This window comes from Talpa occidentalis, unplaced genomic scaffold (genome assembly GCF_014898055.3).
Source record: "Talpa occidentalis isolate TD23 unplaced genomic scaffold, MPIMG_talOcc4v2.1 talOcc4.16, whole genome shotgun sequence".
NCBI classification, from domain to species: Eukaryota; Metazoa; Chordata; class Mammalia; order Eulipotyphla; family Talpidae; genus Talpa; species Talpa occidentalis.
In genome coordinates this window covers 11395893-11416080 of record NW_023601653.1, presented here as the reverse complement: position 1 = coordinate 11416080, position 20188 = coordinate 11395893, and the positions used below count along the sequence as shown (strand labels likewise).

Genomic DNA, 20188 nt, shown 5'->3' with positions numbered 1-20188 from the left:
TCCCATTACTTCCATCTTTATTATTTCTCAGGATGTGGTTCAGATATCATTGCTGTCAAGCCCGCCCCAATTTTCCCACATCATTCTTTGCTTCCCCTCTGTGATGTTGATCCATCACTGCATTTTGAGTGTCTGTTGTGTACCTAGGGGTACTACAGATGTTATTTTATTCAGGGCACCACGTATGTCCTCATTTATTATTGCTACCCTCGAGATAGACCGAATTCTTAAAGGTCAAATTCAGCTTCTAGAAGAGGACTGAGAAACGCCCAACAGATACCGTGTAGAGACGCTTTCCTTTCCTGTGGAAAAAAATTAAATCCACAAATTAGCCAGTAATATCTTCATTTTCTAGATCGAGTCTTTTCACAAATATTTATTGAGCAATTACTACATGTGGGAACACTGGGGTGAGCATCAATTATCCCTGCCCACATGTGGCTGTTTACTGTTTAATTAATTAAACTCAGATAAAATGAAAACTTCCGATCTGTACTTGGAGGAGCGCTGTCTTAGTGCCCAGTCATCACATCTGGCTCGTGGCTAGTGGGGGTGGATGATGCCAACACAGAACATTTATGTCATGGCCGAAATTTCTATTGAACTGTGCTGTTGTAGATAAGGAGGCTGACATTGATATCAAATAAACTTATCACTATTGTGATAAGTCCTAAGCAGAAAGACTACACAGTAACGTGGTGCGTGGCTTCCTCAAGGACAACCTGTTTGAACTGAGATTTGATGAATGTTTGGGAGTTAGCAAAGCCCTGAGGTTGGATAATTAAAGAGACTGAAAAAAGGCTAATGACCAGGGCGGGGAGATCCAAGGGAAGCTTGGGTGAGATAAAGAGGTCGAAGGGACCACAGATTCTTTCCTCAGAAAGAACCTAAGGAAGCTGCCAGGCTGAGCAGCTTGACTGTTTAGTCAGTGACAGGAACTGGACCTGATTTCAGAGCCTACTGCTGGGTTGGGCGATGTGTATTCAAAGCCCTCTGCTCCTGTAATGAGCACTTCTGATTCCTTTCCTTTTTGGAAGTTGCCACGTTTCCCTCTACTGGATTATTCCTTCAAACTAAAAGATATAGGACAGGAATTTTTTCCTTAACTAAAACAAAAACCTTCTTTGAGCCTGCATTCCTCTTCAGATAATTTCCCAATTTAAAGATTTATTTTTATTTATTTATGCATATAAGAATTGGGGTGTAGGCCAGAGGTGTGTGTGGGGGGTTGTGTGTGAGAGGATTCACCAGAGACAGAGTGGGGAGCAGAACAGGCGGAGTGACTGAAATCCACTGCTGAGGGGAGCAGCGGGCGAGACAGGAGAGGTCTGCTGTGCCTCCCTGGCTGGGGATCAAACTCAGGCCACAGTGGCTGGCAATAGCTTGATAGTGCTGAGAATTTAACCCCTGCACCACCAGGGAGGCCCTCCCAATATTTGGTTTTTATAACAAAACTCCTTGAAAGAGTTGGCCGTACTTACCATTTCCACTTCTTTACTTTCTGTTTCTTTTTCTTTTTTTAGATTTATTTATTTATGCATACAAGAACTAGGGAACAGGCCAGAGGTGTGGGGGGCGGGGTGTGTGTGAGAGGATTCACCAGAGACAGAACGGGGAACAGAACAGGCAGACTGCTGAGGGGAGCAACGGGTGAGACAGGAGAAGTCTGCCTCGCATGTGGGTTGCTTCCTGGCCAGTGATCTAACTCATGCTGCAGAGGCTGCTGATTGCTTCATAGTGTGGTGCTTAACCCCTTGCACCACCAGGGAGGCCCTACTTTCTGTTTCTTATTGAACCTCCTCTAATTAGGCTTCCTTCTCCTCCCTCCCCCATCATTTTCATAAAATTCAGTGTGACTTCCACAGCTCCATCCTGGTCTTACAGGATTTCTCAGTAGCATTTCATACGGTTGATCTTTCTCTTTCTGGAGCACTTCTTCATTGGCTGCTGAGATGAGCATAGCCTCTTGGTTTTCCTCCTGCCTTCTCCTTTCTCCCTCTCATGCTCCTTTATTGGACCCTTCCCCACTGCACTGTCAGGTCTCAATCCTTGACCACTATTCATTTCTCTAAATATATAACTCCCTTAATTTCCTCTAGTGCCATGGTATGATAGTTAATTTTATATGTCACATTGGCCCCTAGTTGTTCGGTCAAATACTAGTCTAGATACTGCCTTGAAGGTATTTTCTGGAAATGATCAACAATGAAATCAATAGACTTTGTGTCTAATGCAGATTGCCCTTCACAATGTGAATGGGTTTCATCCAATGAGTTGAAGGCCTCAAGAGAAAAGATTGAGGTCTCCTGAAGTGGAAGAAATTGTGCCTCCAGACTGCCCACAGACGTGGCACTGCAATAGCAAGACCACTGGAATTTCCAGCCCACTGGCTGAGCCTGTAAGTTTCCAGTCTGCAAGTCCCTGCTATGGTGGGAGCCAGTCCCTTAAAATAAATCTCTACCTACCTCTACATATATGCATTTATTGATTCTGTTTCTCTGGGGCACTGTGACTAATGTGCATGACATTAAATATCTTTTATATTTGACTTCCAAATTTTATTTGTAGCCCTGACTACTTCCCTAAGGCCAGATTTACATATACAGCTACCAACCCCATGTCTCCATTTGGATAATTAATAGTTCTCTCAAATCATACTGTGGGGCCTCCCTGGTGGCGCAAGGGGTTAAGTGCCGCACTATGAAGCAATCTGCAGCCTCTGCAGCACGAGTTCAATCCCTGGCCAGCCAGGGAGCAACCCACATGGCGCAGCAGACCTCTCCTGACTCGCCCGCCGCTCCCTTCAGAGTGTACTTTGGTCAATCTGCCTGTTCTGTTTCCCACTGTCTCTGGTGAATCCTCTCACCTCCTGCATCTCTGGCCTGTACCCCAGCTCTTGTATGCATAAATAAATAAATCTTAAAAAAATCATACTGTGGATTTGTCTCAAACTATTGCTTTTCATCTCCCCCCTTACCATCTTTCTTCCTCCTCCCCGAGTGTTCCCCCTTTTCATTAAAGAGAACCACCATTTGCCTAGCTGAGAGGGCCAAATGCAGGAGTCATCACTGATTCCTCTCTCTTTTATATCCCTCACTTCATCCATCTGTCAAACTTATTAGCTTTACCTCTTTTATTGAGATAATATCAATTTACGACACCGTATGCGCTTTCAGAAGTGTGTATTTCACACTGTACCCAATACCAGCTCTCCAATGACCATGTGTCACTAAGCTGTTGCTGCCCCAGTCCTGCTGCTCTGCTCTGGTAACCACCATTTTGTTGTCAGAATCTAAGGGTCTGTTTTTTGCTTTTGTTGTGTTTGCTTGATTGCCTTTGTTTTTCTTTATATTCCACAAATGAGTAACATTTGTCACTGGCATTTGGCTTTCTCCTTTTGACTTAGTTCATTTAACGTAATTTCCTCAAGGTCCACCCATGTTGTCAAAAATGGCCAGATTTCATCTTCAGATAATATCTCTTGCCCTCAGGAACCCAAACCTTAAGATATAAACCAGATCATGTCTTTCTCTCTTGACACTTTGGCTTCTTAACACATGTAGAATGAAATCCAGAGTCCTCACTATGGCTTTGGGGTTTGACCCTGGCTACTCCCCTCATTTCACCACCAACCGCTTTCTTTCCTTGCTCACTCCTTCCTGTATAAATCTTTGGATAAGTCAAGCAGCTTCTAGCTTGGGGCTTTATTATACTTCCCTGTTCCTCTGCTTAGAAAGATATTCCCTCACCCCACGCTCTGATCGCTCACTCCCCCATTTCACCCTCCTCTCTGCTTACGGGTCATATTCTCAGCGCATTCCAGACCTTTCTACCCTACTTCCTTCTTCTTCAGGGAACAAATAATTCTTTCAAAATAGTTTTTTTTTTTTTTTTTTTTCCCTGTGAGGGGAAACTTTGAAATGGTGTGATAAATGGGAGGGGGGGTTGGGCACATGAGGTCATGAGAGGCTTTTTAAAAAACAGGCAGAAAATGAGCAAGTGATGATGCCAGGGAGGAAGGGTAATTTCAGAGTAAAGTCATTGACTACTGAGAAGACAAAAAAAGGGAGAAGCTGCCTTCATTAAAACAGCCGTGAGGGCAGGGAATGTGGTGGCTTGCAGGTAGAGAGGAAGATGGGAGGGAGTTCTGTGTGGCTGATTCTGTTCTCTTCAAGTAGGAGGCAGGTCATGAGCCAGTGGAAGGTGTGGGCGTATTAGAGGTTTGAGGAAAGAGGAATGGGTTTGAAATAGTCACTTTGGAAACCGGGTAAACAAATATACCAGAGACATGAAGAATTGCCGGGAAACTTTGGAGACACACTGAGGTTTGTGGTCCTGGTTTAAAAGTGAAATCACTTAATTTCTGTGTTTTCTCCAGCAATTTTTTGCTGCCAAGCAGGTATAGGGTATGTGGACAATTATGCTTAATAAGGGTGGACCTTGCTAAGTTAGTATAATTAAAAAGTTTGGAATTTGTTTTGAGGACCTTGAGAGTTAGTGAAGGTTTGAGCAGAAGAGATTTGGGTGTCAGAAAGGTGGTTCTAGCTGCGTGGGGTGGGTGTGTGTGGTGTGCGTGAGAAAGGCAGAGAACACGAGTTTCGTGCAATAGGCCCTTGATCAAACACCTGTATAGATCTGTTTATACAGCTGATAGGGATCAGGGGTGCTGACCCCTACTAGTCGAAAATCCAAGTATAACTTTTGACTCTGGAAACATCACTGCAGCCATCCCTTCACATCCACTGGGACTTGGTTGGGAAATACCCCCATTCCTCATACTAAAATCTGTCTATGCTCAAGTCTTTTATAGTCAGCTCTCCATAAGTGAGAGTTGTGTGCCCTTGGACTCAACCAGTGATCGATCACGTATGGCTGGATGAACCTGTGAATATGAAAAGGCCAAAAAAAAAAAAAAAAAAAATCTCCAAGGGTTGGAAGAAAAAAATCAGCTTATCTGTGGACCCACACTGTCTTGTTCAATGGTAAACTGCAGTGTACTTAGATGACAGCTCAGGAACATAGAGAAGTTTTCCCAGCATTTTCTGAGTTACTGTCTGTAATAGGTTCTGGGGAGACAAGATAAATCAAACAAGGGTTTACTTCCCCAATGCTCTTGGATTTAGATAATTTTTAATTATTTTTAGGTATCTGGGAACACAGAATAGGGAAGGAATGGGTGATAAACACTGGGTGGGGATCAGGGAAGCCCTCCTAGAGGAGGTGACATTTCAGATTAGCTTTGAAGGAGTAGGCTCTTAGGGAGAATAATTTTAGGCAGGCAGAATAACATAAGCCCCATCAAGAAATGTGAGATGTATGACTAGAACAAATACTGAGTGATGAGAAATGATGAAAATGAGGCTCTTCTTCCATTGATGACCAGCTAAATAGAAGTAAGGAGTTCTCTGTTTTGTGAGGAGGGTGAGATATCTAGGCCCTTAAAAGAAGCAAGAAAGGTTTGAAAGGAAATGATTTTTTTAAAAAGATTTATTTATTTATGTATACTGGGGTACAGGCCAGAGGTATGGGGGGTGAGAGGATTCAGTGCTGCAGTGGCTGCAGACAGCTTCCTAGGTTGTCTTAACCCCTTGTGCCACCAGGGAGGCCCCCAATTTTTTTTTAACTCAAAAAAATAATTGCATGGAGCTACTGGAGAGATTTGTGCTATATTTTGCTCACTTAAGAACAGCAAGCAAGTCCTTTTCTGAGACTCTTTAGAAAATATTAACTATGTTAACTAACTCTGACCTGTCATACAAAGCTCCTAAGAAATCAGTCCTTATCATTTGTCTTTAGTACATTATTTCACATTATTTCACAGTCCCTTTTTATCTTAAAACATACTTTGGAAAGAAACTCGTTTGTCTGTATTTTTATGAATGAGGTGTTTATAACCTTGGTTCATAGTCGTTATTATATCGATTAAGTGACATCAGGCGTATCAGATGGTTAATACAGTTGGGCCCAGCAGCCTGGAGTAAATGGGAAGTTTTCTCCCTTAGCCCCCGTTTTCTTTCCCCCACATTTTTTACTCTTTGCTCCTTAAACCACATTGTTTTTTGACCACCTGTGTGCTAGATCCACCCTCTGTTCTAAAGACCCCCCCAAATCAGACAAGATACACCTTCATGTAAATAACCACCACAGAGACTGTCAGTTTATCGAGTGCAGTGTGTGTGCGAGTGTCTACGTGCATTCAGACTACCTGGAGCCTCTCACTGGGGCCTGGGAAGGGGCTCAAAGTGATACTGGAATTGTGTAGGTTTTCAGGCCTAGACTCCCGGCCAGGAACGGATTCCAGGCTGCAGGGGCAGCGCTGAGTCCCAGCCACTAGACCACCAGGGGTTGGTGTCTCTGGAAGCTGCAGCAGGAACTCACAGACAAGCAAGAGAGAAGAAGAGGGTTTGTTTAGAGAAGAAAAAGTTTATTGAGGAGAAAAGGAACAGAAATAAAATGGGACTCCCAGGCCAGGAAACCAGGCCAGGGAGCAGCAAGGAAGCCAAAGTTGATTCATGCCTCAGAGAATATAGACCTTCTTTCCCTTGTTATTCTAAAGCTCCACCAGTCTCTTTGTGATTGGTTAGTTCTGGGTGGTCTCGCTCACTGCCTAAATTCCCTGTGCCCAGAACTAAGTCTCTGTGCCCTACACCTTATCTTATTTCTTTATTGTCCTCAATTTGGAATGCCCTGTTGACCTTAGTCCTGGGGTATTTGATTAGTTCCTTTTGGAAGTAGTTGCCCTTATCTCTGGATCCTTCCTTAACTCTCCTGAAGTCCCTGCACTGTCCTTGAGGCGGCCTAATTATCCCTAACTTGCCCTGGGGTTCGAAAGGAGGGACTGTGGTTTCCTGCAGTGCGAGGAGAGAAGGTAGGACTTCTCACCAACCCCAAACACTAGCAGCCCTTTCCTCCTAGAGTGCTTCAGTCCTGCAATATCCAGACAAAGAAGGGGACAAGATGTGTGTTTACTCAGCAAATACCTTTGGCCACCTACGAGTGCCAGGTGCTGAGTAAGTGTCAGTAGAGAGGGGAGCCTGGGAGAGCCTGGCTCACCCCGGTAGCTGCAGGTGGCTGGGCCTGGCCGGAGTTAAATATACTCTCAGTTTTCCTTAAAACAAACATGACCAACCCAAAGCAGAGGGAGACAAAGAGGAAGTACCGTGGGGAAAATTAGGTGCTGGTGAGAAGTTGTCACTTCTTTACAGGGTTAGTCAGGGTGGATTAGGTGCTTCTTTGGAAAACCTGAAACTTCCTGCAGGAATTGCCAGACTGACTAATCCATTACTTTAGGGCCAGGGGCCGCAAATTCTGTAGTTCACTGGAAACCCCAGGCCACACCCATACCGATTACTTCAGACTGTCTGGGTGGGAGCCAAACGTCAGTATTTTTGAAAATCCTCTCCTGATGACAAAGGCCAGCAGGGAGCTGGAGTCACTGCCCTGGGGCACAGTCCAGTGCCCTCCAGTTCAAACGCACTTTTTTCTAGGTGGTGGTTCCAAACATTCCTGCACTTTTCTAAAAAAAATATTTATTTATTTATACAAGAGCTGGGGTACAGGCCAGAGGTGCCGGGGGTGAGAGGATCCACCAGAGACAGAGTGGGGTACAAAACAGGCAGATTGAAATCCACTGCTGAGGGGAGCAGCGGGCGAGTCAGGAGAGGTCTGCTGCGCCATGTGGGTAGCTCTCTGGCCAGGTTGCCTCTTGACCCCTTGCGCCACCGGGGAGGCCCCCCCCACCCCCCCCGCACTTGTTTTTGCTACTTTTTTGAGTTGGGGGCGCTGTGAGCAGGAGAGGCGGTGCAGTCACCAATTAGGAGCTCCCACTGTGCTCAGCCCTTCGGCGTAGGTGGCCAGGGCCGCACGAGGAGTGGATTTTTGCTTTGTCATTCTGACTCCGGCGGTCTGCCCGGCTCCGCGGCGGGCGGGGCTTCTCGCAGCCACTGAGCACCCGCGACCCTTGCCCGTCTCTCGGCTGCAGTCGCGCGGGGCCTCGGAGCGGAAGGGGGAGCCGTCCGGAGGGCCGAGAGGGCCGGGGAGCTCGCCGCGGGGTAAGCGGGGGGTGCCTGCGCGCGGCCCGGCCCGCGCCTCCCGCGCGGGGCGCTGGGGACGCGCGGGGGGAGAGGCGCTCGCCCGGGCTGCGCGGGGCGCTCGGGGAGCTGGCGCTTTTCTGGGGCGCGCGAGCCTAGGAGTTTCTTGGCCGGGTTCCTCGCCTCGCCTGTGGGAGTGACAGCGTAGCGGATGGAGGGTGAGACCAGCCTCCAGTCAGCTGGTGCTTCCTTCCGCTGGCTGCTCTTTGCAGAGTTTGCAGGATGCCTGAGAAAGTGGGTTTTGGATCATCTCTTGAAATGTGGGCAACGATGTGATGCATAGATGGACACATGCTCGGGAGCTTGCTGTGGGTGTAGTAAGCATGTCAGGGAGATGCCAACCCTCCCAAATCCTGGGGGGGCGGGCAGGTCACAGGTATGCCCGGCGCTGACCAGCTGGGGGGAAGCCGAGGCGCAGAAACGTGCCACCTGCCCCCGGGCGCTTCAACCCCGCGGGCGAGCGTGGAGCCCCGGGCTTGCCTCACTGGGGTCGGCAGCAGAGAGGGTAGGGGTCGAAAGGGGGCGCCGGTCCCTCCGCCCCTTTTGCTGTGCCTCAGTTTCCCGACCCGCGAAATGGACCTGCTGGAGCCCCTTCGCCAGGGCGCTCGTGGAGAGCCCGTGTGACTCTGCAGCGCACGGCGCCTGCATCGGGTGCGCTCTCGCGGGGGGTGCCGAGCAGCTCTGGGGTGCGGGTGTGGTTTTGCCCCAAGGCCGGGTCTGACGTCGGCGCCCCTGGAGCCCCTCCAACTCCCTGGCCGACGCAGGGCCGACCGAGCTCACCCGTGTGTGAAACGGGGCCCTGAGCTCGCGGGGTGTCACGTGGGGTGCTACCGTAGCGCTTCAGGGCACGTAAGTGAAAGCGCCCCAAGTGGGCAGGGTGGCCTTGGGCTTGGCCCATGGCTGCACATTTCAAAGCAAGTGGAAGCTGGGCTCTCGCGCTCTGCGGTCGCAGGGTTCAAAGGAAGGGCCAGCCGGGAGGTGCCCTATAAAGTGGAGCTAATCGTGCCCCGAGCCTCCTCCTGGCAGCGTTTCTGAATCCCGGACTTGCTGGGCGAGGAGGTTGGTCCTGGTCGCCGGGCTCGCCGCTGCCGTGCGCGGACCCCGGTCGCCGGCCGCGCGGCGCGGGGTGGCCGGGGTGGTGCGCGGTGGCCGGGGGTGGCCGGGGCGGCGGGGGGTGGCCGGGGGTGGCCGGGGTGGCCGGGGGTGGCCGGGGCGGCGCGGGGTGGCCGGGGTGGCCGGGGCGGCGCGGGGCGGCGCGGGGTGGCCGGGGGTGGCCGGGGTGGCCGGGGTGGCCGGGGGTGGCGCGCGGTGGCCGGGGCGGCGCGGGGTGGCCGGGGTGGCTGGGGCGGCGCGGGGTGGCCGGGCTGGCGCGGGGTGGCCGGGGGTGGCCGGGCTAGCGCGGGGTGGCCGGGGTGGCGCGCGGTGGCCGGGGCGGCTCGGGCGGCGCGGGGAGGCCGGGGTGGCGCGCGGTGGCCGGGGATGGCCGGGGAGGCCGGGGCGCCGCGGGGTGGCCGGGGCGGCGCGGGGCGGGCGGCAGGGCGGGCGCGCGCGGCCGGGGGGCGCGGGCGGGAGGCGGGGCGCCGCCGGGAGCGCCGGGGGCACGCGAGGCCCCGCCCCGGCGCGCCCTTCCCGCCGCCGCTGACTCCCGCGCCGGGTGCTTTTGTGCCGCAGAGGACGGGCGCCGCCTCGAGGGAGCCCTCGCGGAGCTGACCGCGGAGACCGAGCTGCCGGTGGTGTTTGTGCATCGGAGAAAGCTAGGCGGCCATGGTCCGACCCTGAAGGTAGGTGGGAGGAGGCGCGCGCGGTGCTCCCCCGCCGGCCCCGGGGGTCGCCGCCCGCGCGGCCAGCAGTTGGCGGGGAGCGCGCCCCGGAGCCCGCCAGCCCGGGGGGACCCCGCCGGCGCGCGCGTGTGCGGGGAAGCTGGTGAGATCCTGGGCGACTTCAGGACTGGGCCGCGTGGAAGGGATGATGGTTTTCAGTCGTGTCCTTTTCCGCCTGTTTCCCTTTGCCTCTCTTCCTCCCAGTCTAACTTCACGGTTTTATTATTATTATTTTCTTAGCCGTGTCCACTGCTGCAAATGCGTCGTCTAGGGAAGCTCTGAGAAAAGGGGGTTTTCCTCTTTAGTGCTCCAGCAGGGAAAGTCAGGGAGCCTAGGCTCTGGGAGAGCAACCTGGAGGCCTGCAGCGAGTTTACTCCCCATCAGGTGTTTTATTTCCCGCCCTGAGTTAACAGTTGGGTGGAGGGAAGAGAGAGAGGAAGGTCTTTGCTGGTGGGGCGAATGGTGGCCGTCCCCCCTTAGCTCGTTGGGGATGCCCTTGGGCCATGGGCCTGGGTGTGGGCAGGACGCCGGGAGGCAGGTGCAAGTGAAGGGGATGCGCGCAGGGAGGTGCGGTGGTTATCCTGCTGGAAGCCTCTCAGAATCCCATCACCCTGATACATCTGCTTTGGATTATTTATTTATCTATTTTTTTGTCCTTTGTCGGTTTGTATCTGTAATTTTTAAGAAATGGAAGTCATACTTAATATTGCCTTCATAGAGGTAAACCCTGAGGCCTCAGTTCAAAGTGAAAATATATTTAGGCATGTGCCCTTTTAGGAAGGATATTGACAATTTGCATGTTCATTTACTACCTTCTAAAAGGATCTAAACTCTTTGAAGAAGAGGGTAGATGAGATGGAGCTAGACTTCAAGGACAGATGGCTAATTGACAGAAAATAATTCCGGGAGATGAAACAAGCTTTTCACTTGATTTAGAATGGAATCTTACTCAGAACTTTAGTTTGCAAGTAAAAAGAGACAATTCTATTACTATTCCTTCTTGTCTGATCTGCTTTCTCTATCTGTCATACATTTACATTTAAAAAGTTACATAGGGCCTCCCTGGTGGCCCAAGGGGTTAAGCAACTCACTATGAAGCAAAGCCTCTGCAGTATGAGTTTGGTCCCCTGGTCTGCGCCAGGGAGCAACCCACATGGTGAGGCAGACCTCTCCTGTCTCACCCACTGCTCCCCTCAACAGTGTGTTTCGTCAGTCTGCCTGTTCTGTTCCCCACTCTGTCTCTGGTGGATCCTCTCACCCCCCGAATCTCTGGCCTGTGTCCCTGCTCTCCTATGCATGAATGGATGAGTCTTTAAAAATAAATAAATAAATAAAAGTTACAATTAGACGTTTGATCTTTATGTAAATCCTAGTGATGGTCCTGGTTTTAACATCAATAGTAGTAAAAAGAATCTCTTTTTATAAGTTTTAGACCCACTTTATTGGTATGATATTGTGTTTTCATTTTCAGGTCATCGCAGTTAATTTCAGACAGGTGCAGTGCCATCAATGGGTACATGCCACCTGGTCATACATAAAATCATTTAGCAAGTTTTCAATCCCCAGAAGACTTTTTAATCTTAACATTTTACTTAAAATTTCATTTAAGTAATCTTAACTAGTATGCGTTTGTGTCATTTGATTTATTTTTGGTTTTTAAGGAGTACTAAGAAATGGGAAAACAGAGACAAGGTAAAGATGACTGGTTTGAATTTGTGAATTTGCACCTAGTTGTCTACTTTGGGCTAAATGGTGGAGTCTGAAAAGCTTTAGGGCTCTAGTGGAGAAAGTGACTTATTTAGTGGAAAATTGAATTCCATATCTGTTGTACACATCTTTAAAGAAAAAAGTTACGATTTTGTACTTTAATTGCAATGTAAATAATGGAAAGGGAACTCTAACATGCCTGCTTTACCCTTCTCAATTTTGTTTCTTCTTTGTCTGCCTTTCCCCTCAATAAACAGCAACAATAGTAAATCCTACCTTTGCTTTCAGTGCCCTTTAGAAGACAAGGGAGTGAGAATCCTACTGGAAGGAACTGATGAGTTTAGGTGACTGCCTGCTAGGTGAAGGCTTAAAGAAATGTGTTTCAAAAACCGTGCTGTCTGCAGGCCACCTACACAGAATCCCCTGGAATGCTTGTTAAGCATGCATGCCCCGGCGGCTTTTGCTGAGTTCTTGTTAAGTAGGCCCTCTGGAAGGGGCTAGTATCTGCCTTTTTTAATTTTAAATCTCCCTTAAAAAAACAAAGTGAAAAATATATAAAGCCCCCTCAGGTAATTCTTATCAGGTTTAAGATCCTTCAGTGTATAAGCTAGTTTGCTCAAGATCATTTGCTAAGTAGAGTTGGGGAAAACAAAGAACTACTCTTTAATACCCCAAAGAGTGTAGTTAGAAAATAGCAAATGGTAACTCAACAGACGAGTAACCCTTCATGCCTGAGTAGAAAAATAGGCTCCCTGTGTCTAAGTGTGAAGTTGGAACCAGGGGGCTACTGAATTTGAAGAACTGTGAATAGAGTACCTATTATTGCACAGTCATCTGGCTTTCATAACATTTTAATTCTTAAAGGTGTAATTGCAAGTATCCTTGACGGCAACTTTCCATGTGGGTAAATCATTGACTCCAGGATACCAGTGTTTGGAAACTCTGAGGAGAGTTTTTGAGAGGAAAAGCCAAATGAATGAAAAAGTGCTTATTGGAATTCTAAGTACTAGACAAAGTTAAGTCTCTAGTATAAGTTTGAGATGGTAGTATTGAGAGTTAAGACTAAAACTGGCAATAGGGAGCTTAAAATAATTTCTTCAAGGAGAAAGTAGTAGGAGAGATGACAAACAGGAAGCAGTGTGTGGTTGACACCCAGTGCTCATGCGTGTAGAGCCCAACATTGATCACATGGTGGGCAGGCTGCTTAGGCTTGGAATAGTCACTAAGACAAAGGCAGGTCTCCCTTCCAGCCCGCCTTCTAAAGTTACCAGAAACCAGACACTAAATAGACATCAGGAAATGAGCGATAATAACATCTTACTGTTCTACCAAGGCTGACAGGAAACTGAATTTCCTTTGAGTCTCTCCTTTGAGATAATCCCTTCTGGGTATTACCTGAGTTCTCTTGGGGGGATTAGTAAGTAAGATCTGCTTTTGGCCTGGTTGAGGTGGACACCTGAGGAGAACTGGAGGGCTGCTTGGAAGATGAGACACTGAACCTGCTCTGTGCTTACCTTAGAGGGTAAGATAAGTACTAGCAAGATTTGAAAGAGGCATGTATGGTTGGGGTCAGCAAATGAATTTATCTAGTGCTGATCATCTAGTAGAATTTTTACTAGTTGTGAGTCCATAGTGAGACCCTATGCTGCCTTTTCCTGCTTTTGCCAGGTGACAACACAAACCTCATTTTTTCAATGTCTCTTCTTCTACAGTAGTGTCACTCTCAGCCTGTGGTCCAGGCTTCACGTTTCTCTCAGCTGCCCTGCCCACCCACTTGCCAGGGCTCACTGTTTCCCACGTTTGTGCCGAACACTTCTGTACTTTTTGCCCTCTTTCAGGAACATGTTACCTCTGGCCTAAGCCATTTCAGCAGTCTCTACCTGGCCTCCCACTGCTGCATCCCCTCAGCTGCGAGGGTCACCTACCAGATGGCATGTCCCCCGGATCTGTATCCACGTAAAGGCATTTTCCTTAGCTGGGTATTCTGTGTCCTCCAGGGTCTGGTCCCAGCTTGCTTTTCTGGTTATTTCCTGCTCTGATCCCTCGTCTGCTGGAGCCTTAGGGATACTGTTGCATCCATAGTTCCTAAAATTTCCCTTCTTTGCCTTGTTCTTTATTTTAGTTTCTGGCTTATTCCTGCTCAGACCCACCTTTTCAACTGCCTACCTGTTTTAGAGTACACAATGCGCTAAACATTTGCCCATTCTTTCCCTCTGTGTTTCCACAGCACTCTCACAAATCCTTACCTCCAGAAAGGGAAGAATCCTGCCAGTGGCAATTTTTGGTTTCCATATCAAAAGTAGAGTTAGTCTCATTCTTTGTACCTGTGGCCCAGATCATCATTAGAGTTGGGCAGATATCTAAGTCTACCTGCCTATTGACAGCAGGAAGCGTTTAGTGAGTGAATGTCTGATGTGGGCCAGATTCTGGGTCCTGTAAAACTATGTTGATTGTCTTCCCAGTAATCCTATGGAGGAGATGCTACCCAGTTTTACAATGGGAGCTATGAAAAAAAATTTTTTTTTAAGATTTATTTATTTATGCATACAAGAAATGGGGTGTAGGCCAGAGGGGCGGGGTGGGGACGGGGTGAGAGGAGTCACCAGAGACAGAGGGGGGGCAGAATAGGTGGATCTACTGAAATACACTGCTGAGGGGAGCAGTGGGCAAGACATGAGAGGTCTGCTGTGCCACACAGGGTTAGCTCCTGGTTGGGCATTGAACTTATGCCCCAGTGGCTGGCGATCGCATGACGGTGCTGAGACTTTAATCCCTGCGTCATCAGGGAGGCCAAAAGAAGCTGTGAAAATTTCAGGAGCATGCCCAGATTACTCAGCTAGATCAGTGGCAGAGCCAGGAGTGGAACCTGGCCTGTCTGTCAAGCTCCCTCTGGTGTGCTCACACTTCTGGCACTTGGCTTTGTGTTATCTCCCTGATGCAACCGTGTGCTCATGATTCAGGGCTGAGCCCATGCAAACCTTGGTGTTCCTGGCATAGCTCGGCAGTTCGTAGGCTTTCATTCACTAGATGCTTGCTGAGTGGAACTGCATTCCTCTGTGCCTACTAAGTTGTGCGTTCCTTTGCCATGAAAATGATTTATTTTTGTGTCTTCCATCTGTTTTTTTCAACAGCTAACATTCACTCATTAAATATTTGTTGAATGGATGATGGGCAGAGGAGAGTCACTTCAGTGAGGGATTTCTCTACAGGGGGTCTGGTTTTATCTTTATCGGAGACCAAGCCCTAAGTTGAAGGAGAGTCCGTCACTGGACAGGGAGTGGACCCGCAGCCTCTCAGCCAGATCCCAACCTTCCTCACAACACGGGCGCATAAGCTAAGTGGCTGTCCTCTGTGCCACCCTGCAGGAGTTGGAGGGATGGACACTGAGGGATGGACTGAGGGGGTCTCGCTCCCAGGCCGGAAAAGGGTTCTTGAGACCCTCTGGTCAGGACTGAAAAGAGAACTCCACAGACTCTGGAGAGGGCAGGCAAGGAGTCGGAGGTGTATGATTAATAGCGAAAGACCTCCAGGGCGTGAGGGAGACTCCTGGGCGTGAGGGAGACTCCTGGGCATGAGGGAGACTCCCCAAGGTGCTGGGCTTCAGGGGGTCTATGTAGGCTTTAGAGGTTAGAGAACAACCCGTAAGTTAAACCATTAGTTGAGAAAGTGGGGAGGACCTGGCGGAAGTCCATTATTGTTGCTGACTGTGGGCGCCCATCACCTGCTGGTGGCCTCTCCAGGGTGAGCTGCTCACCGAGGTTGTGTCCCTGCAGCACCAGGGTGAACCCAGCTGCTCTCAAGGTCTGTGACTCCCTTTTTCTTCTGGGTTTTTAAAATTCCCCTTTCCCCATAGCAGCCATCCTGATAAGCTCTCTCAGAAATGCCTAACCTGGAGGTAATTAATTAAAAAAAAAAAAAAAAAAAAAGCACTAAGGAAATTTATGACAGCAATGTCTGGGCCTAAAGTCATTGGATTTAAACCTCTGGTTTATTGGTCGTCGAAACAGTAAAATCGAGTGCACAAGCACTGCAAAGTTTTCCTTGAGTCTTGTCCAGTTGGGGGACTTCTTAATATCTCAGCTCTGGCAGCATGTTGGAATGTGGTTCAGGATTTTAAAGGCCATGTGAGAACATGTCCACCTGTAGCAGCTCATGCAGGTGTGGCCAGGGCAGTTGAGAAGAAAGTTACCTTACGTCTACTTAGCTACTCCTTACCGAGCACTTGTTTCCTCTGCATTGAGCTCTGCATTCTTTGTTTATTTCCTCACACAAGTCTGTATGTAGCGCAAAGTATATTATAAAATACACTTATCAGCAAATAATTGTGTATCTTTTTTCTACAAGTTTTCACAACCACTCTGGCAGAGACATCATTTCACTGTGAGACAGCTCTGAAGAAGATAAGTGGAAAGCTGTTGAACACTAGATTTTGATTTGAACTGTCTCCAGCTCTGAGTTGCTTCAAGGCTGCCTCCTTTACAAGCCACATTTCTGGCTCTTCCCTCCCCCTAGGCCACCAGAGAGGTGAGCCTGGTCTTTGTGGCCTTGTCCTTGGAGGTGTCCAAAGAGAGTTGACAATTGCTCTTACAACTTGGAAAGGTTCCTTCTCTCACACCCTTGTTTATGTTCCTTCTTGAACTTGGCAGGCAAGCCAGCCAGGACAGGGTTAGCTGAAGTGTCAGTTAAGAGTATGGCTTTTGACCACACTGCACAAGGGTGGAATATAAGTGAAAGTATTTCAATGCATGGGTTGGAATTATTTTTTGGGGACTTGACTTCCTTTTTATTGTTTACTCGGTAAGAATAATGTCATCTCATTTGAATAGGAGTTATTCAAAGCCTACTTTGCATACTTTTTTTTTTTTTTAAAGAATCTGAAATCCAAGGAGACTTTTGGGAGGAAAAAATGCATAATTTTGCATATAGTTTCACTCTTCATGCCTGCTTAGAATATATAGTAAAGAGACTTATCCTTCACTTCCTTCAGTTGAAGACTTAGGTTTTTAAATTTCATCATCTGGCAAATTTCTGGCATTGTGGGGTATATTCCTGTATTTCTCTTTATAAATTTAACCTTTAAAACATTTTTCTGTTTGTAAAATAACATCTAGGAATGTAGCTACTGGTTTATGTACCTTTTTTTCCTACTTAGTGTCAAATGTTTATTAAATATTTGCTGTCTGTGGGATAATTTAAGATTTATTATGTACCTCCTTAGTTGAAAATATTGCCAGATCTATCACATAATTCTCATTCAGTACTTAGAATAACTTTATTATGTAAGTAATAGTATTTCAGGTGAGGGAACCAAGGGCTGTGGGGCTACACAGCCTGCCTGTGTTAACACTAGTAGCTAACAGGTCAAGTTTGGCTCTCAAGTTTTTGCCTCCTCCCCCTGTCCATAGTGTTTTTAGAAACTTTTTTAAAAGACACACTGATATTTGGCTTGAACATAGCAAATTTTCCCTTTAATACTAAAAGCCAAACAGCAAAAATAACATACACACAGACACACACACACACATACACACACACAATCTTAAAGGAAACTAAGGTGAAAGAGAAAATATATCTAATATCCTTTTAAATAAAACTAGGACTTTTACCATATCTCTTCATTTTTTTTTTTCACTTTTCAATATTAGATACCTTGGTGGGATTGTTACAGGGCAGGGAGAGGTGCACCCCAGACCCCCCCAAAACCTGCCTGCTCTAAATGGGTTCTGCCATCCGCCGCATCAACACAAAACATATGAGACTTTAATGGGAAGGAACTTTAATACAATTAGGAAACAATACAGAAAAGGCAAAGAATCTAGTTTCTAAATCAAGCACCCAAAGTTACCCGTCCCCTCATGGGTAAAACTCCATGCGAATGGGATTGGCCCAGAGCAAGGCCCCAAAGCCTGCCACAAGTCTAAAGCATCTTCCAGTGGGGACCCACAGAAAAGGGCCAGAAACAACCAGACAAGCCTGGAAGGAAAAGAGCAAAATCAACATTAAGATAAAAGCTGCCATTGTCACCTCCCCACGGGTCTCACCCACATCTGTGTCACCCAGTCCACGATCAAAAGGCAAGCGCAGTTTCTTCACGTGTCTCCTTGCTCCATGTGTCTCCTCCAGGTCTCCATCTTGCTCTCCATCCTGCTTCCTTCCTTCTCAGTCTCCTCTCCAGCTTTTTCTCTGCTCAGCTCCACCCTCTTTTTGGATGGGGCAGGGAACCTGGAACCTCCCCCTTTACTGGGGACCACCCTGTTACAGGATGAGGGGAGAAAAAAGACAATGAAAGAAGGAACAGAAAAGTTTAGGGAAGTAGCTGGTAGTAGCTTAGGTATTTCAGCCAGTGCAGACTCAGACTTGACTGGTTCCTGCCTTTGGCTCAGAGGTCTCAAACATCTATTTGTTATAGATTAATCCTGCGGTAAAAAGCCAGCACCCCAGAAGAGTTGGCCCTACGGGAGTTGTTTATTTGGCGGTGGAAAGATCTTAATGTAATGCATGACACTTCATACCATCCTGTTTGAGTCGAGCAGCAGGGAGAGTGGGAAAGCTCAGGATAAGCACATCTGAATGCCTAGCAAAGGAACTGGAGAGTAATATGGAAGAAAACAAGGAAAGGGAGAAAGGAAATGGAGGGCCACACCGAGCCTTTGGCAGCAAGTCCTGAAAGAGGAAAACAGGGAGAGAGGACCTAAATTTAAATTCTCTCGGAGGCCAAGGTGAGCGTCAAGGTTGTCTGAGCCAGTTGTGTTGCTGAAGGAAGAAGACTGGTGATTTCTTCAAGCCGCTTCTGCTTTCTCTAGAAGTCACAGAGATGTTTAGCAATATAACTGAAAGGATGTATTGCTGTCTCTTTTAAAGCTGCCTTTATATAACTATTAGTAGTTATTTGACCTTAAGTTAGAAAATTCCTGTTTAATGATTGAAGGATTCTCGAGTGTAAAAAATCCCATTCTTTAAATGATTAAAGGAAATGATTAGACTTGAGATTTTTACTTTGTGGCCACATCTAACCTTGTGCTCTAAAGACAGATTTTAAAAGGCATAATGTAATGCAAGTATGACTTTTTCTGCAGATGATGTTAAATGTTACTGAAGTTCTTAGGGACAGGGATCTAGCATAGAATGAATTCAGCCCTGGATATCACAACTTAATAACACCATGCTTGTCTTGATGGGTTGTTGCTCAGAGCAAATTGTGTAGGCTGTTATCTCCTGAGAAATTCTTGTAAATGGTAGTAATAGTACTTTATAAGTAGGTTGGGAGAATTAATTAATTTTTTCAAAGTATTTTGAAATTCTTTGGTGAAAGTCTCTGGATGGAGCAAATTGGTACCAGCCAGTTTTCCCTCCTCTGAGCCAGGAGAAAATAATAGCCTCCTTAGGGTGGGAAGGTTAACTTAATCTTCTGGAATTCTTTTATAAATTCCCTTTATTGAATTTCAAGTGGATATCAGAAGTTCTCAAGAATGTGCTTAACTATAGAAGTAAACTTGTTTGGATTTGGGACTTGGAATGAGTTAGGTGTTTTCATCTAAGGTTTAAAACAGGCTTTAAGTGTTAGTTTGCAATTGGACAGAAACCAGGAGAAATATGGTCTTTTGTTAGTCCTGGGTCACTACTTTTTCTCTCATTTGTCTTTATTTCAGAGAAGGTATAAGACTAACTTTCTGAAAAGCAGCCTTTATTTTCAATGTATAGTATATATTTTCCCTAATCTGCTAAATTACTCTTGTGCCGAATAAGTTGGATTAGGTGGTGAAACAAAGTTTTTCATCTACATTAATTTGTACCTTCAAATGTACATACTCAAATGCATGCATGAGAAAACAGCTCAAATGCAAGATTGAAAACCAAGTTCCTGCTTTGGAGAAACAGTCCAACAGGGCAGAACAAAACTGGATAAGAAACCATCATTCATGTTGTTTTGAAAAATGTGTTTCTTCCTCAATTATACCTACCTGAAAAATAGCGAGCAAACAGTAATTTCAATGTTTTGGAGAAACTTTTAATACTAGATTTTACTGTTTATGCATTTACCAGTCTGTGATAGATTCCTGGGAAGGGAGGTAGGGCTGATTTACTCCTGGTAAATCAGGAGTAATTTCAACATTGCCTTCAATGTTGAATGAATGAAATGAAACCCAACATTGACAGGTGCTGTGTGTTGTTCTCTTTCCCCACTACTCTCTTCCTCCCCTCCTGGTTAAAAGCTTTTTATCTTGAGAGGGTGTGAGAATATGCATATTCCCTTTAAAAACCAAATGTGCCCCTCCTTTTTCATTTGTGTGGCTGTTGAGCTGAGCCCGGGTGAATTTTCCATGATCGCTTAGTTGCATTTGCTTTCTTGTTCCTATCATTTGCTTTATGAGATCTTTATATGACTTTGCTCACCTTTTAGAGTTAAGGTCTACTATCCAGAGACTATAGCTACTCACCCTCCACTCAGCTTATTGGATGTTTGGCGGTGTGACCAAAAGGATGTATTGGTGTGCCTTTCTATAACTATTAGTGTTTGACCTCAAGTTACAAAATTCCTGCTTCATGATTGAAGCATTCGCAAGTGTAGAA

General features: G+C 47.1%; 1 protein-coding gene across 4 annotated transcripts in view; it reads left to right on the top strand.

The window, feature by feature from the left end:
* The window catches only part of TXNRD1 (thioredoxin reductase 1), a 97010-nt gene that overhangs the window by 36768 nt on the left and 40054 nt on the right, over positions 1 to 20188 (top strand). The window contains exons 1-2 of one of the 4 annotated variants that reach the window (XM_037513730.2): positions 8019 to 8051; positions 9762 to 9871. The exons of 1 other annotated variant lie outside the window; for it this stretch is intronic. Coding sequence is in view for 1 of the 3 variants with exons in the window: in XM_037513729.2 (XP_037369626.1) it covers positions 9762 to 9871 (110 nt within the window). In the remaining 2 variants the exon portion in view is untranslated. Of the gene's footprint in view, positions 1 to 8018; positions 8052 to 9092; positions 9150 to 9761; positions 9872 to 20188 lie in introns of those variants that run through there. 2 more of the 4 variants (XM_037513731.2, XM_037513729.2) reach the window with 2 other exon arrangements.